At 53.2% G+C, this 26,081-nt stretch overlaps 3 protein-coding genes and 1 long non-coding RNA gene across 9 annotated transcripts; 2 read left to right on the top strand and 2 right to left on the bottom strand.

The window, feature by feature from the left end:
- The first annotated feature begins 20 nt into the window (after positions 1-20).
- On the top strand, positions 21-774 carry MRPL51 (mitochondrial ribosomal protein L51). The gene is made up of 2 exons (XM_080391104.1): positions 21-322; positions 504-774. Exons 1-2 carry the CDS (start codon positions 64-66, stop codon positions 698-700), a joined length of 456 nt encoding a protein of 151 aa, XP_080247230.1. The 5' UTR covers positions 21-63; the 3' UTR covers positions 701-774.
- Positions 775-1,177: 403 nt separating this feature from the next.
- On the bottom strand, positions 1,178-2,459 carry LOC308065301. The gene is made up of 2 exons (XR_013928735.1): positions 2,323-2,459; positions 1,178-1,749 (listed from the first exon to the last, which is right to left on the bottom strand). It is a non-coding gene; the product is annotated as an uncharacterized lncRNA (long non-coding RNA).
- A 4-nt stretch (positions 2,460-2,463) lies between these two features.
- On the top strand, positions 2,464-26,076 carry VAMP1 (vesicle associated membrane protein 1). Of its 5 annotated transcripts, none has more exons than XM_080391099.1 (6): positions 2,464-3,365; positions 3,897-4,044; positions 4,832-4,990; positions 5,238-5,289; positions 12,092-12,213; positions 12,291-14,885. In XM_080391099.1, coding segments are annotated over exons 1-6 (666 nt in total). In that variant the 5' UTR covers positions 2,464-3,363; the 3' UTR covers positions 12,474-14,885. The 5 variants fall into 5 exon arrangements, with proteins under 5 accessions (XP_080247225.1, XP_080247226.1, XP_080247229.1 ...); XM_080391100.1 differs by having other exon boundaries at positions 12,388-14,882; XM_080391103.1 differs by lacking the exons at positions 12,092-12,213; positions 12,291-14,885 and adding an exon at positions 24,413-26,076.
- SCNN1A (sodium channel epithelial 1 subunit alpha) lies at positions 13,667-21,973 on the bottom strand. Of its 2 annotated transcripts, XM_080391067.1 has the most exons (13): positions 21,866-21,973; positions 21,106-21,479; positions 20,429-20,684; positions 19,373-19,560; positions 18,484-18,584; positions 17,674-17,837; positions 17,243-17,341; positions 16,957-17,074; positions 16,634-16,712; positions 16,268-16,325; positions 16,086-16,141; positions 15,451-15,526; positions 13,667-15,227 (listed from the first exon to the last, which is right to left on the bottom strand). In XM_080391067.1, the coding sequence occupies exons 2-13, from the start codon at positions 21,453-21,455 to the stop codon at positions 14,901-14,903; spliced, it is 1,872 nt and encodes a 623-aa protein (XP_080247193.1). In that variant the 5' UTR covers positions 21,456-21,479; positions 21,866-21,973; the 3' UTR covers positions 13,667-14,900. The 2 variants fall into 2 exon arrangements, with proteins under 2 accessions (XP_080247193.1, XP_080247192.1); XM_080391066.1 differs by having other exon boundaries at positions 16,086-16,325.
- Positions 26,077-26,081: the final 5 nt, after the last annotated feature.

Here is a 26,081-nt window from a genome sequence, read left to right on the forward strand (position 1 = left end):
TTCCGTTCTTCCGCTTCCCGACAGCCACAGCGGCCAGAAGAGGCGGTCCCCGGGGTCACCGCGATGGCGGCGGTGCTGCAGGCTGCCGGGCGAGACCTGCTGGGCCGGGCCGCCTCCCTGCTCCGCGCCGAGCGCAGGATCAGCGGCAGCGGCGGGGCGCGCTGCGGCCCTGTACGGCCCGGTCTCCCCGTGCCCATCTCCTCGCCCCTGGCAGGGTTCACCCGGCCCATCCGCATCAAGGAGCCGCCGAAGCCCAAGCAGGTGGATCGGTGGACGGAAAAACGGGCTTTGTTCGGGGTCTACGACAACGTGGGGATCCTGGGTAAGGCATAGGCGCGCCCTCCCCCCCGCTGCGGCCCCGGGGCAGGAGGGGAGGGCGGCTGGACCCATCTGCAAGCGAGTGGCTCTTCCAGTGGCGAGGGGGGGGCTGCGGCGGGCCGCTCTGGGAACAGCCTCCCCCCGGGGCTCCTCCGGCTTCATCCTTTCCGCTTTCCTGTCCTCAGGCGGCTTCCACGTCCACCCGAAGAACCTCATCCAGGGGCCCAGATGGCTGCGAGGCTGGCGGGGTAATGAGCTGCAGAGGTGCATCCGCAAGAAGCAGGTGGTGGGAGATCGGATGTTTATAGACGACTATCACAATCTTAACAAGAGGATCCGTTACTTGTACAAGCGCTTCAATCGCACCGGGAAGCACCGCTAGGAGCAGCTGTGGGCTTGGCACATGGAGCGTGGTTTTGCGGCATCACGGTCAGAATAAAGCCAGTTTTCACACGGTGGGGTTCCCAGTGCTTTCAGCAACTTTCACTGTGTGTTTCTGGCCCAGTCTCAAGGTCCTGCTGCTGCTCCAGGCCTGACCTTCTCCTCTGTGCAAGTTTAGCCCCCTCAATCATTTCTGATGTACTTCTTGCAGACATCTGTTCCAGTCTGGATCCCTGAACTTGACCTGAGAGTCCTCTATTTTTTGGCCAGGCTTCTAGCATCCCTTCAGTCTCTGTGAGCCCTAGGTTCTCTACTTGCCAATTTCATTATGCTCCAACTTAAGATATTTCCTCAACTGAATTTTCAAGTTAGTGCTAAGAGTGCCTACTAATATGTCTTCCAGCTAGCTGCTTGGCCCCCTTGCCCTCCATTTATCTGTGATTAAGCGTGAATCATTCAGATGTTAATTGAAATGCACCAAACCCTGTCTTAAGGGCAGAACTTGTCTCTGTTAAGTCTCTGACCATACTAACAACACTTACTGACCAAATGGCCTTTTGTTTATAATTTAGTCAGGCTTTGAAAAAGTAATTCAGGCACTTAACTGTTTTCAGAAACTAGCTTCTAGTTTTCCATAACCCATTATTGGTTCATTTAAAGAAGTTACCGTGAATCAAAGCTGGCATCTGTGCTCCAACACCACAAAGAACGTTCTATACTTCAGAAGAATCTGTATGATGAGCAGGCGTTTGCCTCTGTCTTAGTAGTTGTTAATTCAGCTGCTAGGTAATTGGGGAGTTATCTGCTGACCTGATCTATCTTGTTACAGAGCGGTGCTACTCTGTCATCAAAAACACTTGGTTGGAAGTGGCAGGGAATGAAAAGAACTTTCTTTAGGTCTGGGCCTTAGGAAGGTGAAGCCAAAGTCTCTGTTCAAGCAGCTGAAGTTCACGTTCCTGGGAGCAGGGTGGCAGACCTGTGGCACTCTTGTCAGAAGGTGTTGTGGATCCAGGAAATGTGCACAGATCCAAGTGGAGGCTGAGCAAGCACCTGGAAGAGAGCACCTGGGGGTTACTGCGTACATAAATCACAGCGGCAGCAAGTCCTTGGCTGAAAGTATGTCAGAAACTTGAAAAGCATCAGAGAAAAGTATCTTGTACCCTTTAGTCACCTTAGTCCCTAAGGACCAACTTGGCAAGGGCTCCGGGCAGTAATTCCATAAGCTCCGTTTTCTGTTATTTGCAGTGGTTATTGGAACAGCCCTCAGACTGCAGTGGGAAGCTCGCCAAGCTACAGAAGCTTCTTCCATGACTTGCCCCTTCAGAGCTTGTCAGAGGGCACAGCTTAAAAACCTTCGGTTCTGCCGAGGCTAGTGCTAGATTGCTCCTTAACCCCCGGTAGTCCTCTGCAAATGATCTGGCTCCAGTCACAACCCTGTGTTAAGTCGTCACCTTCCTTGTATGGTCTTTGGGCTCCCAGGCTGTAACTTACAATGTACGTCTTGTGTGCCTACTAATCGCTCGGATCTCACAGTGAAAAGCCTTTACTAACAGCCTGTATTGCTTACGAAAGGAAGAGGTAGTTCAGTGTAAGTGAAAACCAGTTGCTCGTCACGATACTTACCACACCGACCGCTGTGCAGAGACTTCTTGTTCCAGCATGCTCCTGCCTCCATTCTTGTCCTGAATTGAAGAATCCTCCCTTCTGATCCAGCAGGCTCCTCAGAATCTTCAGCGGGGGGAGAGACCCAAGCAGGTAGCTGCTGTTGGAGCCTGTTTTCCCCCAGCAGGCAGCGGCATCGCGAAGGCAGCTGGTTCAGGCTCCCCTCCGCGCTGTGCCGCAGTGGAAGCGAGCCAGCCGTGCCATATCTTAATTGCAGGGACAGCGGCTTAACCGGCGCCAACATCCACCCTGCGGGGGGGGCTGGAGGCGCTCCCGCAGCCCCCCCGGAACCGCACCAGCAAACTGTGGGGCGGGGAAGTGTTGTTGGGCCCCTGTGCGGCGGCAGGGCCTCGCTCGGGGCTGCCGGGGTCCCTGGGGGTCCCGTGGCGGGGCCTCGGGGGAGGTTTTGCCCCCCGGGGGGGTGGGTGGTGTCCCATCGCTGGGCCCGGTTGTCTCTGCGGAGGTACCACCGCCGGGCCCTGGGGGTAGCGGCCCCGGCCCCGTCCAGGGTCGTCACCCGGGGGCTCCCAAGGCCGGGCTCAGCTGCGAGCGGCGCCGGGGTGGCGGGCGCGGCCCCGGCCCCGGGGATCCTCCGTAGGGGCTGACGCGGGGCGCGTGCAGGGAGCGTGCCGCGCGCGGGGGTGGGCGGGCCCTGCTCCCATTGGGCGGTCCCGAGGGTGAGTCACAGCGGGGCGGGGCTTGTCCCCTCGGAGGTCTGGCGCCAGGGAAGGGGTGGGACTCGGCTTCACAGGGCTCCTCCTCCCGGCAAGGCCGCGGAGCACTGATTGGCTGCGGAGGAACAGAAAGGCGGTGCTAGTACAGGGGTGCCGGCGCGTTCCCTTCGTGCGGCTACTTCTGATTGGCTGTTGGCTCTAGGGGGCGGGGTCTCACCTCCTATAAATATGGGCCCCGGCGGTGGGCGTGCGGTTGGTGGAGTGCGGTTAGGGTGTGGGTCGGAGCCACCGGCTGCGGCGTGCCCGGGGGTCGTGGTCTGCCTCGGCGATGTGAGTGGGCGGCGTGGTCGCGGCTGGAGCGGTGTGGGTGAGGTGGGGGGTGGTGGGACCTGGCCCGCGGAGCCGGCGGCTTGGCTGCCGGCGGGGCCGAGTGGCGCATTGCAGCAGCCGCAGGCAGGTTGCTCCCCCCGCGCCCCGGGCGGTCCCGCGTGGGCGTGGGGTGCTGTGGGTGCGTGGGGCCGTCGCTCCATCACCCAGCCGGCTGCCATCGCCGTGTCCAGGCGCCCGGGGGCTGCCGCGTCTCCCCGTCGGTGCGGCCCGTCCCGTCCCGTTCCGTTCCCCCTGGTCCTTGCGGCACCTCCGGCCACCGGGAGGCTGCAGCGGCGGGCACGGCCCTACCCGCGCTCCCCCGCCCGCCCCGGGGCCGGCCGGCCGGCCCCCCCGAGCTCGCAGCGGGGGGTGCGGGCCCTCGGGGCTGCTGCTGGCACTGCCCCAGCAGGGGAGGGCACGGGAGTGGGGGGGGTTGGGGGGTCCCCTCTGTCCCCCTGACTGTTTTTTTTCTCTTTGTGTGTGGCTCCCTAGGTCTGATCCAGCTCAGCAGCCTGCTCCCGGGGCCCCCGAAGGGGCTGCCCCAGGTGGGGGTCCCCCTGGTGGGGGTCCCCCCGCGCAGTCCCCCCCCAATCTGAGCAGTAACCGCCGGCTGCAGCAGACGCAGGCCCAAGTGAAGGAGGTTGGTAGCCCTGCCAGCCGCGCTGGCAGCCCGGAGGCAGCTTGGGCTCCTCACCTCCTGCTCTGCAGCAGCGATGGTCCTGACAGGTGTCTGTGGCTGTGCGAGTGGCCGCTCTTCTCACGCCAATGCCACACAGACTCCTAGTGTGATGGCAGAGCTCTAAAGGGGCTGTGGGAGAGATCAGTTTCTGTTCCAAAGCTGCTTAAATCCAGATACGACCTCTAAGGAGCAGCCCTGTTAGATTTTTGGTACCTGGTATGGTGTGTCTTTGTCGTGCCAAGTGTGGGTGCAAAGCTGTGTGGCACCCCGAGCTGCTCGGGTCCCTGCCTGCCCACCGGCAGGGCTGCTGGGGGGGGGGGGGGGGCTGGCCTGTGTGCCCAGGGTTGGGTGGAGCGGGGCTGTGCAGTGGTGCCGGTGTGCCTTGCTGGGACACCAGCATGTAGCTCCACATTATTTTTGCAGTTCCTGGGGAGGCAGCGGGTGGTTGCCCTCGTGAGGGCTGTGGCTTAGGCTTGCTGTATTTCAGGGCTTCTAAAACCAGGAGAATGTGGGGCTGAAAACCCGGTTTAAAGTGTACTTAAGCCAATACTTCAACAGGAGGTCTAGGATATTTTTTTTTTCCTCCACTTCGAAGTAGGCAATAACTTGAAAGCTGTTTCATCCCCTGACCTTTTTACCTTGTTCAGGGTTTCCACTTGTTAGTATCTCAGTGTTAGTTACTGGCCAAGTTACTCTTTTTCACCTCTCTTTACCAAAACAACTGCTGCTTCTATTCTTCCCTCTGCAGGTAGTTGATATAATGTGTGTAAATGTAGATAAGGTGCTGGAACGAGACCAGAAGCTGTCAGAGCTAGATGACCGGGCAGATGCACTTCAGGCTGGTGCCTCACAATTTGAAAGTAGCGCAGCAAAACTCAAAAGGAAGTACTGGTGGAAGAACTGCAAGGTGAGTTTCCTAGCACCATCATGTCCTTTGTCAGAAGGAAACTGGGCTAGCTGTCTCCTGCAGGGCTTTGAGAGGATACTTGGGACTTAATGGTTTCAAATGCTTAGTATTCTTTTCGCTGTGGAAAGAATTTGGGGCCATGGCACTGTCCTACTTGCAGGGTCTGGCTTATGTTTGGTGGCTGTCAGGGAAATGGGAAGTTGTCCATCTGTTCTGAGTTTTACTCTTTGACAATCTCTCTCTCCAGATGATGATCATGATGGGAGTGATTTGTGCCATTGTGGTGGTGGTGATTGTAAGTAAGTACCAAAAAGCCCAGGATCAAAGGTGAAGAAGCATCAGCTCTAGAGTACTTAAAACTCTTCCTTTTTTGGTTTGAGATCTGGAGGGTCTTAGGTGCATAAGCATTACCTTCAGTCCTTGGGGAAGGGAGGTAATGGTGGTGCTGGAACTCTCAGCTTGCTGTGGAAATGGTACACCTTACATAATAACAGAAGGAATTGGGGGTGGTCGTCACTCTAGAAATGGAAAATTTTGTCTGCCGGGTCAGGTAAACCTGTAAGTATGAGGGGCATTTACCCTGGAGTGGGTGGGTTGGCCAGTCCCTTCCCTGGTGGGGGATTTGGAGGGCTCTGAGGGACCTTTGGTGTAACTTGCCCTTCTGTTCTTTCCTTTTTCTTTTTCCTATTGCTTTGTCTCCAGTCTACTTTTTTACTTGAAGGTAGCTCCTTCCGTCTGCAACTTACTGTCCCCTGTCACCTTGCCTGTTTCTTCTTATCCTGAATCTTTCCTCCCCTTCCCTTCCACCTAGCTTCTTCATTGATTTCTTTATTGGTTTTAATTTGTCTTCCGTATAGGATTCTGAAGCGCTCTACTGAACATGGTTAGACTCTTCAACAGCTGCTGCAGCTTTAGGGAGGGTCATCTTGCATTTAGAGGAAGAGGGGGAGTAGAGGAGGAGCGGATAGCTATTGCTCCTACTCTTCTGCAGGGAATTCTTGTGGTTTATTTTCGGGTGTGAGCTTGTCAATTAGTGCCTGTGTGGACTCTAGCAAAATAAGAATGCCTTAACGCAGTGCCTTTGGGGATGAAGGACTTCAGCACATGAGTCTTTAGTGTTCTGCCTAAAAAGAGTGGTAGCATGACTTAAGCTTTTCATTGAGCTTCTGAAATAAAGGCTAGTTTATGTTGGTTGGTGATTGTGAGACATCTGACTGAGCTAGAGGTAGTGATCTAGACTTCTCTAGCCGTGGAGAGCTGAGCACTTGAAGTGATTTATTCTGCCCGTCGTTATTTTCAGATGACTTGCTGTCTGAACATAGCCATTTCAGTTGTTATAAAGGAGAGCCTACATGATTACCTCAGTCAAGTGCAACAGACTAAAGAGTTAAATGAAAGGAGGTTTGTTACTATCTAAAAGGTACACGTGGGAGTAAAGGCTCCTGCCAGAAGGAACAAAAGAACAACAGTAAGGAGTCTGGTGGGGTGTGTCAAATACTCTTTTCATCTATGCAGACACGAGCTGGGACGCTGTGGCTTTCTACTACCTTGTAGCTTCCTGGAAGAGTTTGGGGTAGTGGCAGAATGGGAACAGGTGTGTTGCTTTCGTGTCACTCGGTTGAATGTCAAAGGAAGCCCACCGCGCAGCAGGTGGAGGAGGCTGGAGGTATGCCTGATCAGACTGAAGGAGCAATGCAGCTTTCTGGTTAAGAATATCTGTTCTGTTTGTGCTACCACAAAGCCCTAACTTTCAGCAGGAGTTAGAGAATACTTGGAGCAGTTAGCCAGGGATTGAAAGGGAAATGCTGCTCTGGGCATGGATATTGCAAAGTGACATCAAATGTCCCCATTTGGCAGCTTGGATCTCTAGAGATCGTGCCTGTCCAACTGAAATCCTCCTACTCGCTGTGGGTACTCTTGAATTTAGATCCAAGGTGGTCTCTGCTGGAAGTAAACTTGCAGTGTGGAAAGCTGCTTACAGAAAGCCACAATCCTCTTGTTCTCCTCTGTCAAAAATAAGAGCTGTGAATTTCTTGAATGTGTTGTCAAACTTGGGGTTAAATGACTTGCCCTGTTCCTTGGTTTCTGTGGAGTCTTCTGAGGAATGTGCCTCCCGTCTCTCCCTTTTTTAAAATTATTTTTACAAGCTGAGCTGTAGTCTGTAATCTAGACTGGAAAGAGGGCATTCCTTTAATTTAAAAAGCTCTACCTCAGTTCTAGAATACACTGGGATCTGTCTAGGCTTAAGGGGACGTGGGGAGGCAGGGGAGAACATCACTGGAGATCCCAGATGGGAGTGAAGTACAAAAGGCGGGAGGAGTGGATGCTTTCTGGTTTCATTGGGTGTGCTGTAGAGGCCCCTTCCTCCTCACAGGGCGCCTGGGAAGGGGCTAGGTTTTGCATGCACACTTCCATGCCCCAGCATTTCATTTACGCTGAGTTCATCTCCCTGCGATTCCATCCCCCTCCACCTTGGGTGAGGGCAGAGATGAAGATCTGGAGTGAAGCAGCCCTCGTCCCCTGAGCACTTCCCTAATTCCCTGTGGAACTGAGATGTGATGGACGGTCAGAAGTGCATCTACTGAAGAGGAGCCAGGGCCTGCTTGTACTACTTGCTGCTATCGTTGTAGGGGGTGGGCATACGAGCTTGAGGCCCCCAGACCAGCAGTTCTCTTGAACTCTTCTAAATGAGCTTTGATGCCCTGTTCCTCCTGTTCCTCTGGGGGCTGAGGTCCCCCCAGGCTGTCTTTTCCATTTCTTTTTCTTAGATGTTGTGTGTTGCCTCTTCTGCTCCCTTTCCCTTCCTTTGTGTCTCTGTGCATGGGCAAAAAAAAAAAAAAAGAAATATCACCAAGGCCCTCCGAGTAAAAAAGCAAGGGACTCTGCTGCCCACAGCATTACAGCCACTCACGCATGTGCAGTTTATTTCCTTCCTCTATAAACTGTAATCTCCTCTGGCATGTTGTAGTAATCAGCTCATGTACTTGAAATGGTCTCTAAGAAACACGATTCACCACCTTACTGAGTCTGCCTGGTCTGTCAGTGGGTGGGGAGGGGTGGGGGATGCCAAACTCTCTTTGGTACATCGTTATTCTTTTTTGTCGCTTCCATACTGTTACACCCACCTGAAGCTCTGGCCCTCAGCAGGGGCTGGGTGTCCATTGTACCAGTGGTGTTTCCAGTTGCACTGGAACAGTGTGCTGGGCTGACTCTGGTAAGTCTGTAGCACGTTGTATGAACAGCAGCTCTGGGGGACGGGGTGCCCGAGCAGCTCCGCTGCCAGCTACCAGGTGTTGACCCTCCGTGTGCTGCACGGGGAGGTGGTCTCCCCAGTGGGAGTGTTACTGGTAGCTCTGGTTCCTCAGGCTGTGCTGCCTTTGGTTTTCGATAACCTAGCCTTACACCCAGAAAACAATTCTCCATTGCTGTCGGGTAAGCGTTCAGGATCCAAGTGGAGACCTCCGAGGGTAGGGCGCTGCTTGCAGCGTGTCCTGGAGCATGGCTGGAGTGAAGGTAAGCGCCCACTCGTTTTGCATCGCTGTACGCTTGGAGCTCATGAAAAAGAAATGACAGCTTTGTCCAGTGCACTTCTTTTAAAACGAGGTGCTTGTGCCTTTATCTGCCCCTGCTCTTACAAACCTCAGGCTGTAAAAAGTACTCGCTGGGGCTTGTGGTTCTGCTTTTTGCCCGGCCGTAAGCCGTACCGGGGCAGTGGGCAGCATGGGCAGTGGAGGATCGAGCGGCGCGGCGAGGCTCGTTCTCCGAAGGACGGAAGGCTCCCTGGGGCGGAGGGTGGCCGCGTGGCTGGTGGATCAGTGGGCACCTATAGCCTGAACTGCAGCGCGGCTCAGGCCTGCGCGACCAGAATGAACTTGCTGGGCTGCAGTTCCTGCCAGGTTACGTCCTGTTGGCTCTCAGCCTTGTCCGTGTAGGGGCAGGGAGAGCCCTTCCTTGCACAGACGTGTTCCCAGCCTGCTGACTCCGGCTCGCTGCTGTCCCCAGCCAGACCTAGGGGCTTGGTGCTGGCTTTCCAGCGCTGGGCAGGGGGCTGGGCTGGGCCGGCCATGCTGCTGGCAGTTGCCCCAGGGCTACAACCAGCTCCTGAGTCTGTTTGCGGAGAGTTGCCTGTCTAGCTACAGATCCTCCAGTAGGCGTTTACCGTGCTCTGCTGGGGTCTTGCCTTCCGAGGTGCCATCCTTTAAAGCACCGGCACCTCTGCTGCCCCTGCGGAGTCTTCTACCCTGGACAAAACCTGGATTTAAATGTGCACACTAAAAGCAAGACCAAGACTGTGGCAGAGCAGTTCTTCATACCTCTCCTTAGGAATTCAAGCTCTGTCTTTAGACGTGCAGCGCCCAGAGGATCTGCTTCATCCTGATGTCTTCAGTTTTGGTGGGAGAAAAGCCTCAGCTATACTGTTCTTAAATGGACAGGCCTTCAACCTGATCGGAGGATGCCGTGAGCTCCGCTCTCACCAGCGGGGCACGGTGTCGCCTTGTTTCAGCAGAAGGGTAGCTGAGTGGTGGGGGTGAAGAGGAAAGGTTTGCCTGCGGCACAGGGACACAGCATCAGTGCTAGTTCAATGGACCCAGCTTCCCTCTGAAGTGATGGCTCCGTGCTGGGATGGATCTGCTGGGGCTGGGAGCCTTAACTTGGTGTAGAGAGGCAGTGATGGGGAAGTACAGAGGATTTATCGTTCTTCTGAGCTCTAAGCAAATAATTACTCTCTGAGAGATGCAACAGAAAAAGATACAGGTTTTACAAAACAGGCAGCTGAGTTGTGCTTGTTGGATACATGAGTACAGCCCAGTTTCTTCCACATTGCTTACAGTGCTTCCTCTTGGGAGAACTGGATCCCTTCACAAAACTTGCCCTGCTTACAGGCCAGAATAAAGGTGTGCTTCAGCCTTCAGGTGACCTCTGACCTAGCTTTTGCTGGAGATACTTAGAACACCCTTATCTGCTCCCCAGGGTTTCCAGGATGAACAGCCCCTTAACACCCCCTTTCTTTGCTGCACAGACCCACTAAATGACCCTTGCAGAGGCCAAAATGACTCTTTTCATGTTCTCTTCTGCCAGGCTGCTTTTTGGAAGAGAACTTGTACTTTTTTTTTCTTTTTTTTTTTTTTTAAATAAATTTGCCATGATCTCCAGCTTTTTTTTTTTAGTCCATCGCCTTTAAGCATGTACTTGGAAGCTGAAGGTGCTTTCCCCTCTTGTGCTCACCTTCAAATACTGCCCGCTGGTAAGTGTACAGAACTGCCAGAGGGAAATGGCCACCCTGATCTCTGTGGTTCCCCTCCTTCCAAGGGCACTGCTGCCCTTCTCATTTCTTGACGCAGCACATCTCCACCCCTTAGATTTCCCTGAGCCTGTCCCAAAAGCCTCGTAACCCTTTCCTCGGGCTTGGTCCGTGCAGACAAACCTTGCGCCCATCTGCCTGGCTTCTCCAAGCCCTCCAGCGAGCAGTTTCTTCTTCTAAATGTATTGCTTATTTTCTGAAGTGATGGTTTTATCATTTTTCTAGCTTCTCTAGACACTTACGTCTTCCATGCATTTCCTCATTATCCTAATTCTTAGGAGGGAAAAATTGTTTTAGTATCTGTCGAATGGTGGCTGTTAAGCTCTGAAGGAGCGAGCTTTTGGCAGCTGGCAGGGTGTGCCTGCCCATGGCTCCCTGTCCTCGTGGTCCCTGCCTTCTCACTCCTGTGCTCAGCTTCCCTCCTCCCTGGAGGGGCTGGCCATTCTTTCTTTTCTTCCAGTACTTCTTTCCATTCCCCCAATCCCACTCCACGTTTCCTTGGAGGTTCTTAGACCCTCCAAATTCACCTGAGCCCTCAAATGTCGGTGTCCCTGTGTTTCCGGGACTGTCCGTACCCCTTTCTCTGCTGGCGTAGGACTTCCCAGTGCTCTTATCCCTACTCAGAGACGTGCCACCACTGCGGCCCCACAGACCCTGGGGCCCCTCACACCCCATCTCTGCACGTTGTTCCCCATCCCAGAAGCGCTCGCCTCTCTTGTCTTGTATTTCAGCAGTACCAGACACTTCCACAAATCCTCTTTAAGCTCCTAAAAACTCATCCCTCTTCTTCCTCTGTAATTTCCCCACCATAGAAACCTTCCCTTTTCTCATCTTCCTTCTGTTCCTTAGGCATGTAGAACCTACCCGCTTTTGTGCTGCTTAGTCCCCCAAAACAAGCCCCTTTAACGCTCCAGCTTCACCACAAAATGATTTTCCTCCTGCACTTCCCTTTTCCCTGCGAGCACTTGTATTCCTGCATCTCCACCTTCCCCCTGCACGGCAGATGCTCCCAGTCGAAAAGGACACAACCTGCTTTTCTCCGGTGTCCTGCAACCTGCAGTTGCTCCTTGCAGGTTTGCTGTGCCCCTTCGTGTGCCTGCGACTCCGGAGGACGTACACCCCTCGGCTCTCACCCCTGCCCAGACCTGCGCTTTGCCTTCTGCTGACCTACAGAGCCCTCCGAACGCACACGTTCTTCCCTTTTCTGTAGTGGTTCACATTCTCAGTGAAACACTCCATTTAAAAGAGAGAAAAAAAAATCTTAACAAAAAAATCTCAGAAAAGTTTGCATCCATATGCTGGAGTCAAAAGTGTTACAGTTATGTATCATGTTACAGCAGAAAAATATTTTCAAGGAACGTGAATGCTCTGGTGAAGTGTATAGGCCAGATAGGAGCCATTCTCGATTTCTTTTAATCCTCATTACCCTGTTCATTTCATTTTTATCACAATACTTACATCCTGAGGTGAATACTGAGTTGTTATTTTCCTTATAGGGTTTTTCAGTATACATATTATCTAAGTATCTGGGGGGTTCATAGCCAATAATGAATTTATCTTTGCAGCACTAGAGGTGCACTTGAGGTTAAAAGATACTATTACTTCTATAAAAGATACTATTACTTCTATAAAAGATACTATTACTTCTATAAAAGATACTATTACTTCTATTTGGTAGATGTAGAATTAAGGTATAGAAAGATGAAAATAAATGGAGTTCAATATAATACTGTATGTAAATCAATATATATACATGCACAGGAAGCATGGGGATGCTCAGGTTCTGATGTTTGCCGCAGACCGCTGGACTTGCCTCCTGTTTCCAGCTAGACTGAGCTCACCGTGCGCCCCTGAGAGCTGGTCTCAGCCTACGAGAGGTGTCAGGACGCTCCTGGGAGGTCACCTCATTTCTCCCACGATGGTAATTTTTGCACAGATCCTTAGGACAGGCAGGGCTAATCCATTTACCAGCTTTGGGTAACAGCTTTGTGTTTGTAGGGGGTGTTAACTCTGGATTTACAGCTACCTGGAGTGGGGCCGTTACTCCGAGTTCGTCAGTCAAAGCTCATCTTTTTGCATTTTAATGCTTTTACAGAAGAGCGGGATGATACGGTGCAAGTTTCCCCAAGAGAATACATCACCTTCTACAGCTATTTCTTTATGACGTTGAAGAGAATTTAATGTTTTAAGTAGCTGTGCCTCTGATTAATCTTCCTTTAATTACCCACTTAATGATGTGTGATGCAGTGGGTCACATCAATTTTATGGTTATCACACGGTCCCACGTGATGTGAAGAATCGCATCTTGTTAGTCAGGAAAGATCACGCTCACGGTATGAATCATCGTATGTTTATGATCTACAGAGGCTGATTTAAGCATTGCACCTGCTCTTTCCTGACTCAGAGGTGGTTTTGTGAAGCAGCTTTTGTGTGCCCAGTGTCAGGTTTTTGCTCGTTCATGTGCTAGAAACCACTGAGGTGGCACCTGCAGCGCTGGAGTCAGGACCAAGAACGGGGCTGGGGCTGCCGCTTCCCAACTCTTCCCTTTGCCTTCCTTTTTCTTAATTGGGACCAAGGCTACTTTTTAAATCTAGCTTTTAACTCTGCCTCTTGGGCAGTATTTTTACAGAATATCAAAGCCCCTTCATTAAGGCAACTTTAAGATTTCATTCTTTGGTTACTCACTCTCTTTTACTTTGTTTAAAATCACCCATAAGCACAGAAAGTGGATTTTTTTTTTTTTCATATTTGTAGGAGTCCTGATTATTTATTTTTTCCAGTGGGGGCCTGCCAGGGGGAACACATGCCTCCACACCTCTCAGTGCTGGTGGTTGCAGGGCTCTCCCTCCTGCTGGGCTGCCCCAGGACCCCCCACAAACCCACACCATCGCTCCCTTCTACTGCCAGCAGAGAGGCATCATCTTCAGTTTCAAACAAGGGGCATCAGCCAAGCACTGGGATAAAATCTGAAAAAACATAAATATTTGGGTAATAAAGAACATAGTGCTCATGTCTGCAAGGAGGAAGAAAATCACTCTCTGCTGGGAAGCGGAAAATGCATGTAGGTAATCGAGGCACGAACAGTACAACAAGATGTGTTTTAGCATCTCGGAGGGAAGAATTAGGCAACAGTTTATATCCTGCAGTAAAATCCTCCATCTTCCCAAGGCCAGTGCATCTACCTGAATTTTTAAAATATCTGAGGCTTTTCTTTTGTTTGATTTACAAAAGTTTTTAAATTCAAAAGAGGCCCTTTGCGATGTGATTGGGTGCATGGCACCACAGATCTTTGCCTAAACTATAGGCTTCAATTCTGGTATCCGTGTTTGTGTCCTGTCAAGTGGATAATCCTGTTTGTTCAGGACATCGCCCTTGCTCTTTGATACCCCATAAAGCGCTGTACAAACACCACTGCAGTGGGAGGCTCGAGTATTTGTATAAAACAGCATGGCAAGCTTCCTGCAAGAAATAAAGTGTGTGCTCCTATGCGAAGATCCCCAAATTAGCTCCTGAGGGGACTGTCCTGGTCCTGGCCTTGATTGCCCGTGCGGTCCATTCCAGTCGGCTAAAGCTTTCCCCGGAAGGATTTTGGATTAAACCTGTAGCGTTTCCCCTGCGCTTCGCCATCAGCAGCGCCTTGGTGGGTGACCAGAGCAGGGTGAACGCTGCAGAGCAGGTGCTGCATGACCAGTGCTATTATGACCCTCTTTTTGCAGGATCTCATGGCAGCAGAGCTAGTTTGGGATGTTTTTGAGGGTGTGCATAGTCCTGCCAAAATTCCCTCCTGAAAGCAGGGAGGGCCAAGCAAGTGAAAGTTGTTTATCCCGGATCTTTTGACAAACGACCAAATAGCTGGGCATGCCCTGTGTGGGTATCACGGAGGAGGCTGCTGTGCGCCCAAGGTGTACTGGCACCATACGGGCAGCTTGAAAAGGCAGCCCCGGTTCTGCCAGGTGTTTTGTCCCAACCCAAGTGCGGCACAAGTATCGACCATATCCCCGGAGTATTGTGCGCAACATGGACTGAGAGTCTGCCCGTGGGTGCCGTCGCCCAGGGCAATGCAAGCAGCCTCTCCTTGGCAGGGAGAAGGTGGGTGGCTTGGTCTTGGGGTCAGAGCTGGACGTGAACAACTAGGAAAGAGCAACCAGCTTCCAGCCTTAGGGAAAGCTTAACAAAGCTCAGCCTGCTGAGAGGCTTGTACCCCAGCTGAGACTATGCTCCTGTCCTGCCATACCACAGAGGTGGCCAGTCACAGCAGCCAATCCTTCTAATTAACGACAGACCAGAACCGTGGCAGCATCCTCATTGCTTGGAAGAGAAAGCGCGCATGCACGTGTAGGTGTGCACGCATGAGGAGTGTAAGGAAACCAAGTGGACATCTCCCCCATACAGACACTAGATCAACTCTCACCCCTGGTGACCCCCAGAGCAATAGTGTTTTTATGAGACTGAAGAATTCACCTACAGCAGTGAAAGCAACAAACCCAGGGCAACCACAGTGTGGTCTTCTGCTCTGGCCCAGACAGGGCACCCTAGCAGAAGGAAATGCAGGTCCTACAGACAAAAAGCGTGCAGCCTCTGCTCTGAACTGCAAAACAAGCCACTGCCTCACTCATGTCCCAGCTCGCCGTCCCTGCTTGGCCCGCGTGGTTCCAGGCTGTTGTAGGATGGCAGCTTGGTCACTACGGCCTCAACAGTGAAGCGGTGAGGAGCACCGAGAGCTGGCACCTCGTCTTGGAAAGCAGTGTTATCCTGGCTGTTGGGAGGGGGTCCCGGTGGAGAAAGCTGCTGCCGAGAACGGAACCAGCGTACGGCCAAGATACAGGTGATGATAATGACATCCAGAATCAGCTCTGCAAGCTCCATCACAGACAGGACAGAAGATCCAAACCAGAGACTCCACTGGTTCCCAAGCTGGGACAGCAGAGTCACCACCTGCAAGAGATGGAGCAGGGGGAGTGAGGACAGCCCGCATCCGAGCCTTTTGCCTCCCTGCTTGCTCCCACTTGCAGTGTCCCCGTGGTGCTGGGGGCTTCCTCCCACCCTGCCACAGGAAAATACTCAATGGCTGGCGATGCTGCTGGAACAGACGCCTGCTGATATGGGGGAACACTGGGCAAGTGGGTGGCTAGAGAAGACACGGTGGAGAAGTGTGTACCGTGAAGGCTGGAGACTCCCCGTTGGTCTTGTAGTTCCACTCCTCAAAGAAGATATTCACTTTGGCAACTCCGTTCCTGTAAATGAAAGATGGGGCTCAGTAACTCTGAATCCACAATGCCTACATTTCTTCACCAAGAGTAATTGTCCTCTCTGTCCCCTTCTGCCCTCCATCCCCCTTCCACACAGACCACCCAAAGGTCTTATTCCCCATCTCTGTTCCCTCATTCTGCGCTAGACACAGCCTTTGGTACCTACAGTGCACTGCTGGGACTGCACTGTCAAACCTGATGTTCAGGGCATCCTGCGCTGGCTCAGTCCAAGCTCCCGTGTGGCTGTCCTCCTTCCCACTCGTCCACGAGCCCCGACCATGACTCCAGACAACACAGCAGCCACCTGGGGCTTGCCCTTTTCATACCAGCATCTGACCCTTTTCAAATTCTTCACTTGGGTTCCAAATCCTTGCGGAAGTCTCAGTGTCTCTCTACTCTGACCCAAATCCACCGGCATTGTCCCCGGGTCCCATAACCAATTACTTCTCATCAGTGATTTAATCTTAACTCTGACCCCCGACACACACCCACTCCACTGGGATGGTTTCTGGTTTGGACGCAACTTCCATTTAGGGGCTCTCACCTCTTGGACGTGATATTGTATTTGTTCTGTTGGGAAAGCATGTAAAAAACCCAGTCCTGAAATGCAAGCACAAGCAATTGTGTTACATGGCCACTGTCACCTCCCATAGGTTTAGTGCCAGTGGAGGAAGGACCAAGTGGGAGGTTAGAGCTGCGCTGGGGGGCTGGGACACCCCCTCTTACCTCTGAGACAGCAGAAGGCCAGCGGGAGTATCCAGCTGACAGCTGGTATTCTGTCATTCTGGAAGACAAGAGGCTGCGTTAGCTGTTGGCACTGCAGGAGTCACGGGGACAGGTCCCTCAAGCCCCAGGCCCGCCTGCGACGCCCTCCCATGCTGAGTCCTGCCCGCTTCCCACCAAGCCTCTGCACAGTCCTTGCACTGAGCCCCCAGCTGCCACCGATGCTCCTCAGCCATTCTGCCTTCCTGATGGGAGAAACAGAATTTTTGGGTTGCGGCTCAGCTACTGACTCAAGATTTTGCCACGGCCAGCGAACGCTTTCCAGCTCCTCTAGGAGCAGTGTCCAGTCTGCCTGACAATCCAACTTACCTGCAAGGTTTCCGGCATTTGTGGAAGCAGCCCAGCACGTCGGCTTTGAATTCAGCCAGGAGTTTGTAATAGCAGTAGCCTGAGCAGCAGAGAAAGTAAAAATCCCAGTAAGCTTGCGGTCATCTGCATGCAAAAGGTGACGTGCGACAGCGAGGGGAACCCAGAGGAGGTTTCCTTCTGCAAATTCATCCGAGACAAGAGTGTCTTCTGGCTGTCCCACACCAGGAAGCTCACTGAAGGCAATGTGGAGATGTACTGGGACGTGAGGTGGACCAAACAGGTTCAGGAGGGCATGAGCTTTACGATTCCTCCTGCTCACTTACCCCAGGCTACATGCTTTGTGTAGTCGCAGTACTCTGCTCCGGCAGGTAACGGGTAGAAGTAATAGGCACAGCCACAGCGCTCCACCATGTTGAGCTGAAAGCAGGAGCGAATGCAGACCTGGGGGGCACAGGAGGTGGGAAAGGCTGAAGGAGGGGACCAAACCCACCGCAGCCTGCATCACATCGTGCTGTCAACAGAGCCCATGGACCAGCACGGCTGTCAGGGGACTGCAGCGCTTCAGGCAAGTAGAGAAACAGGCTGGGGCAGGACCAGTGGTGGGGTTACCTGTTCAGTGTAGCGGGATGAGTACAGGTTTTGCACTGGCACGTCGCTGCCATCCTCTGTGCAGTCACTGTAGCTGCCCCCAAGACGCACAGTCATCTCCTAGAATATCGAACAGTGGTCACAGGGAATGACTGGCACGGTGCTGTTCCCTTCCTATGCTTCCATGCCACACACTGCTTGTCCATCAGCATCTCCGTGCTTTCCTCAGGCTGGCAGCTCCCCCTGCTTCCCTCCATTTCATTGCTCACTGATGAACTGCAGCCCAACACTTCTCGCCCAGCCCAGTAAGCTGTTCTTCCCCTCCTTCACATGATTAATCCCCTCCCTTAAACGCACACTGGGTCCGTGACAACCCATCTCTACCCAGCCACCGAGTCCAACCTCCCCCACAGCCACACGTCGGTGGCTCTTCACCCCTGCTCCTCCCTCACCTTTCTCATGCTGATGGAGGTCTCAATACCTGGGCGCACGTTGAAGCCCCCATCATCCATGAAGGCTGGCTCGTTCTGATCATGGACCATGACCCTGGCTCCTGTCACCGTGGACAACAGAGGGATGAAATCATTCTGTTCGGTGCGCACCACCAGAGAGAGACCTGAGGGAATGCCAGAGAGCACGGGAGGTCATGGCTGGCCATCGAGTGGGAGAGAGCAGGATGGTTAGAAGTGAGCGTAAGAGAGAAAGGAAGAGGAACATCAACCAACATCAACCCAGGGCTGCACCAAAGCTGGGCACCAACGGAGGGTGGCTGGAGGCTCCAGGAGAGGCCAGAGAAAACGGGGGTTCTTCACTGTGGCTTAGCAAAAGCAGAACTGGGAACTGAGAGAGATTTCATGGAGCGACTCGGAGCCAGATGGAAGGAAAGCCTGAAGGTTGGGCTTGGGGGTTTGGGAACACAAACGGGTCAGTTGCTGACAACTGCAAAATGGGGAAGGAAGGGGTGAAGAGCAGGCTCTCGGAGGCACAGCACTACAGCTCAACAGGGGACTTCAGCAAGGGCCAGCACGGGTCTAGAGGGAGCAACGACCTAAGGACCAGGCTCTGGTGGGAAAGAGAGAGCTCAGTGGGGCAGCAGTGAGGGATAGCCAGGTCCATGGGGCAGCCACCTCCACAGGGGCGAAAACTGAGCTTGGGCAGGGCTGCGATCTGCCACCACCAGTGCCAAGCACAGCAGGATGCCCGTAACTCCTGGGGAGCACCGAGCTGAGCTGTTCTTACTCACCAGAGTGCTTCTCACCCACCGTTACTGATCCCAGGCAGCGAGGATGTCCACAGGCTGCTGCTGTTGTCGTTGAAGGTGTAGCAGTTCCCGTACAAGGGATGGTGGAAGTGGGTGTAGTTCCTGGGAGGAGAACAGAAGCGTTCGGGGGGGGTGAGAAGGGTGGCAAGACCAAGGGGAAGGGCTTTCCCAAAGGAACAACTCTGTCTGTCACCTGCAGGGAGGGGGCTTACACAGGCAGGCAGGATTTGTTATGTAAACTTGCCTGAACCGGGAACAGCAATTAAAATGTGCTGTAACAAATGTCCTGGAGCTGGATGAGTTTTTACACCAGGTTTTTCATACTGCTAACTCTTGAGAGCCCAAATGGGGTTTAGCGGTACCAGCAATTGCTGTATGATCTTCCTAATATTGTCAAAACTCTGAACTCTTCCTGCCACTTTTCCTCCCTTGCTAAGGGGTCTCATTCCACTACCTCTTTGGGGCTTTTTGACCAATAATGGCAGGAGAGAAGCAAGATAGATTTTTTTTCCCCTGTCTTTTTGTAATAACTCTCTTCTCCTCCTCCAGTCTGTGGGCCGGTATTGCCACTTTGCCCTGCTGCAGGGAGCAGAACAGACCTGCACTATGCATCTCCCCCTGCTCTGGGGTTTGTAACCAGGATAACTCTCATTTGTGGGAAACTCCAGACAAGACGAAACCATCCTCCAAGGTACACAGCTCCAGCTCACCCTGGTGAGCATGACCCATGGGAAAGACTCAAGAAACATCACTTGAGACAACATGAACTGGACAAGGAACAATCCCGCCTTAGGAAAGAGGTTCTCTGATGTGGGTTTCTTGACTCCCCTGGGACCCAGGCACAACCCAGGGGTGTTTGCAGGACTTGGTGGGATGCTTCCACCACTTACGCTTTGTCACACGTTGCTTCGTTGAAGCGGCAAGCATAGATGAAATTCTCAAAGTCAGACTCATCCAGGGCTTTCGCATCAGGCATCTGCGCCAGGATATTGATATAGTGAAAGCTGTACCATTCCCGCACAGCATCCACCCCTGAGGAGTATGCCTGATGGAAGCAGTCCTTGTTGTTTTCACTGCACTGTTGAGAAGAGAAGGAGAAAACCAGCCATGTCAGAGTAGCCAGGAGGCCAGGCTGTGCCGCTGGGCTAGCTGTGCTCCCTCAGCACGGGCAGGAGGGGAACCCGAGGGAGGGGAAATGCTCCACAGGCTTCATGTGCTCAGCCAGGTGACCAGCAGGATGCGAAAAAGTGAACCCAGGGCAGCTCCTTGGTGGAAGGGAAACACCAGGAGAACAAGCAAGGCTGAGCAAAACCCAGGAGGCAACAAGTCGCAGCGAGGTGTGCAGGGCGATCTGCCGCGCGGAAATTCTACCTGGTATAAAACCAGCAGCTTTGAATTCTTGCATGGGGAGCCCTTCCTCCAGGGTGTGTTCAGCAAAAGGCCTGTGATCCTGTGGGAACTCCAGTTACCTGGCAAGCAATTAGCTTCAGTCCTTCAGTGCCTTTTTAAATGCAAGCACAGATAGCCTGGGGCGAAGCAGCTGCTACCTAGGAGCAAATGGGGCCATGGCCACATTTCAGGTGGCCCACAGCCATCCAGTACTTTCCCCTTTGCTATTACGGGCAACATTGTCCCTGATGCACCCCAAAGGCAACGGCAAGTCTGATGTAGCCTTCAGGAAGGACAAGGTTTCCCTGCTCTTCTTAGGAAAAGATGGGCACTGATGTGGACAAGGCTCCTGGGGCCCGTGTGGGCAGGGACAGGACCTGGGGAGCAGGATTGCACTGGGCAAAGGATTCAGCTCTACTTTTATCTGTCATCAGTGAAAGCTGGCGCAGGTTAATGAGACTTCTACGTAGGCAAAGGCATGGCCAAGGGTCTAACAAGACAGAAGTAGCTAGGCAGAGACTGGAGTGGGTAGGACACAGGATACCTAGGGATCTCACCAGAACAAAGCCAATTTTCCAGTCATTCTTGTCCACTGAGGGACTGTTCTCTGGCAGGTTGACTAAATTATCCCGCTTCTGCCTTCGCAGTGGATGGCGCTGGACATGGTGGAGCAGGCTCCTTGAGCTACGCTTCCGTGTGGACTGCATGGACCAGTCGCTTCGTGCCAGAGACATGTTGTAGTCATAAAGGTCTAGCAGCGTCTGATGGGTGATTTGGTCCAGCTCATCCAGCTTCTTCCGGATGGCACTGTACCTGTACGGGGATGGGGGGGGGATGGGGAGGGGGCGGGGGGAGAGGAACCCGCGGGTTTAGCTTGAATAAGACATTCAGCAAAGTTTGCTGGGGTGATTCAGGACATTCCTGCTGCCCCACTGCAAATCAAACCCCTTGCTGGAGGCTACCATCCTTGTAGGAGAGAAGTAAAGGCATCTGCTTTTGCCCAGCGGGGGTTTATGGTGCAGCCTGCTGACACACGGCACCCAGCAGAACTCCCTAAACAAACCTGCCTTACTGTGCATGCCCCGCAGCGGCAAAGGCCTGTCAAAAAGCATCCTTCCCACCCGCACTGCTACCAGGGGATGGTCAAGGACCACGAGGAGAACAGGAATACATGCTTTTATCCTACAACAGCAAAAGTAAAGGCAGCTGACAGCTCCAGGAGTCTATTTTGTACCTGTATGGATTGAGTGTGCACAGTGTCACGGCTGGGAAGGTCAGCCTGTCGGAGTTAAGGTTGAGGTTGAGGTTGACAGGGTAGCTGAAGTACTCCCTGTAGAGGATCCCAAACTGCCAGTACATTAAGCCGAAGGTGAGAAAGAAGAGAACAGACCAGAAGGCTGTCTTCATCTTGTTCTTTTTGGAGCACACCAGGCGGATAGCCCCGTGGATGGTTGTGTTGCTGCAGAAGAACTGGAAGAGCTCCTGGTAGGACCCGTAGAACTCGATGAGACCCTCCCGCTCCTCTTCCTTCTGCTCCTGCTCCTCTTCTTGCTTACATTGCCCTGTCTTCTCCCCTTCTGGCATCTTCCCCGTCTTCACAGATCCACCCTACAGCACCAGCTCGGGGTTAGGGGCAGCCCTGCAGGACGGCACCTCGGGGTCCCGTGCCCGCTGCCCAGCCTGCCCCCGTGCTCTCAGCCCCGACCCCCCGGGCTGCAGGTCCCCCCCTCCCGTCAGCCCTCCCGCCCCAGGGTGCCGGGGGGTCCGAGCCTCCCCGACGGCACGTCCCTGCCGCTGCCCCCCCCGCCGGGGCTGCCGGGCTCCCCCCGAGCGGCGCTGCCACCCCCGGCCGGGCTGCGCCCTGTGCCTCGCCAGCCCCAGCCAGCGCCCGGCCCTGCCCCTGCCCCCCTAACCCCTGCCGCTGCCCCGCCGCCCCCGCTCCCTCCCCGGGAGTAGAGGCCCCCCCAGCCCCCCGGTGGCGCCGCTGCAGTGACCTTGGTGGCGCCGGCGGCGGTCAAGGTGCGGCTGCCGCGGTCCCGGCGGGCGGGAGCGCTGCCCCAGTCCGCCCCGAGGGAGCCCTGCCCCGGCCAGCCCCGGCTGGAACAGCCTGTCCCTGTCCCTCCTCCTCCTCCTCCTCCTCCTCCTCCTCCTCCTCCATCTCCTCCATCTCCTCCTCCTCCCCCCACCGGCGCGCCGCGAGGCAGCGCTCCCCCCGAGGGCAGCGGGACCCCGACCCTGCCGTGCCCCCGGCGGCCGCCAGCCCCCCCCGCCCGCTCCCATCGCCGCGAGTGGGGGCCAGGTCTGCGGGGGGGGTGGGCAGAGAGGGCTGGGGCGGGGGGGCTGGGTGACGCGCATGAGGTAGTATCGCCGTTGCTGGTTCACTAACCCGAGACATTTGTGGTATCTACAACCACTCGGGAGCGGGTTTCACCCATCTGTGCCCCCGGGGTCACTCGGAGCGTTCGCTCAGACCATGGAAACGGACACCCCAGTGCGAGCAGGACCCCTGCCGCCCCCGCCATTGCAGCGGCGCAGCCCTTCCCAGCCCCTGCTCCAGAGGGTTTTCTCTCAGTAGCCCTCCGCGAGGTTTCAGCTGCTCGCTTTCCTCCTCCAGCAATCCCTCCTTGAGCGGTCCTTGCTCGCTCACCCGCCACCGAATTTCCACCCTTATTGGAGCCGGCGGTTTGGTCAGTGACTCGGAACACGCACCGCTCTCTCCGCTCCGGGTTGCAAAGCGCCGCGCTTGGCGGTGCCAAACCGGCCGCTTCCGGGGCTGCAGGTGGGCGCTGGCGCCCCTGGGACCACCTGGGTGCAGAGCTGCAGCCACCGCGTGCCGCTTTCCTCTAGCTCCGTCCCCGACAAAAAGCAGCACAAAGCAAAAGCATCCGTCTCCTGCAGCTCTAAACTTCGTTCTAGCTCAAGTAATTTATTTTGGGCTTTCACCAAAGATGAGTTGCAAAAAGTGGAAGGGGTGGGGAGGGATGAACAAACAGTGCATCAAACACCTTTTAGGAAGCAGCTTCCTCAGAGCAGGAGAAATGCCCTTCTGGGTCAGAGCGATGGTCCACGCGGCTCCAAGGCCCCTCTCGGGCAGTGCCAGTAGGAGATGCCACATAGCAGAGGGATGTCAGCTCTTCTGACTTGTGCCGTTGGTGTGTTTTATGCACTCAGACAGACCTGGCAGATCCCTGAAGGTGCACATCAGCCTTCTGAACCAGCCTGGTAGCCCATGTGTTAATCTTGGTGGATATACACACAGCTAACTAACAGTTACGCTGTGCCAGCACTTACCTATGGCTTCACAGAGAGCATGTTCGTAACTTGATTGATGCACTTTACTGTAATTTCCTGAAATTACCCAGTTACACTGACGGACCATCGTCCAAAACCACCTCTATTCTTACTGGAATTGTGCCTCTGTCTTACTGGAATGTCAAAAATGATTTTGCCCCTGAAAATACCCACTTTATACTCATTTAAGTTAACAGCACCCACAAAGCAACTGCAGCTGAATTTGGTAGCGCTGGTAGTTAAGTGTTCTCTGATTTCCACAGTATTTGAAAGCATCTTAAACTGTCTTCAGCTGATCTTTGCAAATGAGTTCAGAAACCTTATTTGCTGGGTGTGAGACAAAGGCAATTTAAGTTTTTCGATTTCTTTTGACTCGGGGGCTAATTAAAACCCAAGCATCCAGACTGATTTGCTGCACCCAAATGACAGTCTAAAGCAACTTTCGCAGCATTTTGCCATGGCTGGCAAATTCCATCACCGTGTTGTTTGGGAGAACTTTTGGCCTTTGCTTCGGACAAGAACAGCAGATAATCAGGGTGTAGGTGCAGGAATTGTGTTATTTTTACATGTATAAATGATGCACATCATGTACCTCCTGTGTATCTCTATATACACATGCACATCTAGGTACATATTTGTTTTATTTTTCAGAAGACTTTTCCATATTGGCTTTTGGGGGTTTTTTTGGAAGAATTAAAACCCCCACTTGCTGGCTGTGACTCCATTTCCAGTGGTTGTGCTGGCAGTGACCCAAGCCACCGCCCGTGCCCTTGCTGGGGAGCTGGGGAGCTGCTGGGGTGGCCGCGCGCTGCCTGCGTTGCGGCACACCTCAGGGCACCTGTCAGCCTGAGGTGGCTGCAGGTCACTTCAGCCATGTCACATCACACTCTGGCCATGGCTTTGTGGAAGTCCCAGTGTTCTGGCAGTCACACAAACGTGCTGCAGGGTGACAGCCAGCTCACAGAGTGTCCTGCGTTTGGCTGGGATAGAGTTCATTTTTTTCTTGCATGGCTAGTGCAGTGCTGTGTACCAAGACACAAAGGAACCAAAAATTTATTTTTAACATTTCTACAACCACATTTACTGCTCGATTCCCCAAATACTTTAGAAACAACACAAACAGCAGATCTTCTGTTGCCTTGTCAACTGCCAGTCTCCATCTCTGTTTGCAGAACATAAGAATTTGCAAACTCTTCAGCTTTTCGTGATTACTTACATCTTCCCACCTTTTGTTCTATTTTTCCCCCCAGTGTGTAGATGAGCTAGATCACTCCAGTGACCATCATTTGACCAAGTGTGTCAGTCATAAACAGTACCATTTTCCTCAGGCACACTTCGCTGTGACAGAAGGTGGTGACGCAGGATTATTAGTGCCATTTGCAAAAGTGCCTCCTGTTGATAATCCAGGTGATTAGATATACTCCTGCCTCAAACTTCCCTCACCGCAAAAGTCTCCTGAACATTTTGCCCGTCCACAAGTTTCTGGATAGTTATTCGCTGTCTGACCTCTCAAGGTGAGTCACACCTGAATGTAGCTGGTTTTGATGCTGATGGTTATTTCCCCCAACCTGTTCTGGCCTAGCAATTATGGGATAAATGGACTCCTGAAATCCCTGGGTCTCACATTAGGGTGAAAGACCTTCCATCGGGCACTAGAAATCCTTTCAGGAAGTTTTGATTCACAGTATTTACTTTGCCTCTAACAACAATTTCAATACAAAGAGCTTTGCAGTGGAAAAGTCCTTTTCCTTCAGACACTTGTCTCTAGGTCCTTCTCTTTTGGGACAGGGAGCACCCTGTTGTTTTGGGCAGTGCTTCTGTGTATTGGATCTTCACAAGCTGCATGCATGATTGCTTTTCGTTGCTACTGAGCAACCTTTGAATAAACATGAATCATTTTTTATGGCATCAAATCTGAAATATTTCCTTACCAGCTATGTTTGTTATCAGCCCAGGTAGGAATGTGGTAACAATCTCTAGTGCCCACAACACTTCAAAATAGAACAAACTTTTCTCAACACACTGCTACTGTGGTGGGAAAGAAAGAAAAGCCTCTCCCCATCCGGTTTTGGATTTTGAGTGTAACAAATTGTACCTGTTTTTGAACTACTTGAAAGACCTTTGCTCTCTTTAGTTCTTTTGTATATCCCTGTATGCAGTTGTGTTTTCCTTTAAGCCAGTGCTTATTTCTGGATTAGCCACAGCTGATCATATTTTTCTGCATTAAAACTAGCAAGGCAAACAGCCAAGGGATAGCAGCATGGATGGTGCTGTAAGTTTAACTGAAGTGACCAAAGAAGCACCAGCCTAGTAGCTGGTAAGGATGGGTAGAGGTGAGGCTATACTGCGTATCGCTGCTGCCCTTCAGCAGGGGGTTATTCACCCAGGATTCAAGGACTCCCTTGAGGCAGAGGTGATGATCACTAAAGAGGATCGTTATTAAAAAGCCATCAGGGATTTGCAAACCAAGGCTGAATGCCTTCTCCCTGGCTACTGATGTAAGCTGCCAGGCAGCAGTGGTGTCTGTCCCAAAGAACCAGCGGTACTGCAGCAGCAGGAGCATGTCCATGTACACCCTCCCACTCCTTTGTGCCCCAAGGAGGCTGCTTCCCAATGTGTTTATTCATTTTTACCTTGTAGGAACAGAGTGGCTGCAGAGAGCTGTTCTGGTGATGCAAAAGGGAGCGCAGGGGGAAACCCTAAGCAGCTTTCAGCATGAAAGGTGGGAGGCTACAGGGCAAAGCTCATGAAAACAGTATCATAGGACTGAGCAAATCCTGCTAGAAACTGTGTGTGGGGAACCTGGTCTCTCTTCCTAGGAGAGTGAAGGTAACACGAGCGGACCCAGACGGATGCTCTTGCTGATGCTTGCATGCCGCAGCACGTACGAAGCCTGGAGGAGAGCCCGGGCAGTGGCTA

Source organism: Falco punctatus, assembly GCF_963210335.1.
Source record: "Falco punctatus genome assembly, chromosome: 6".
Lineage (NCBI taxonomy): Eukaryota > Metazoa > Chordata > Aves > Falconiformes > Falconidae > Falco > Falco punctatus.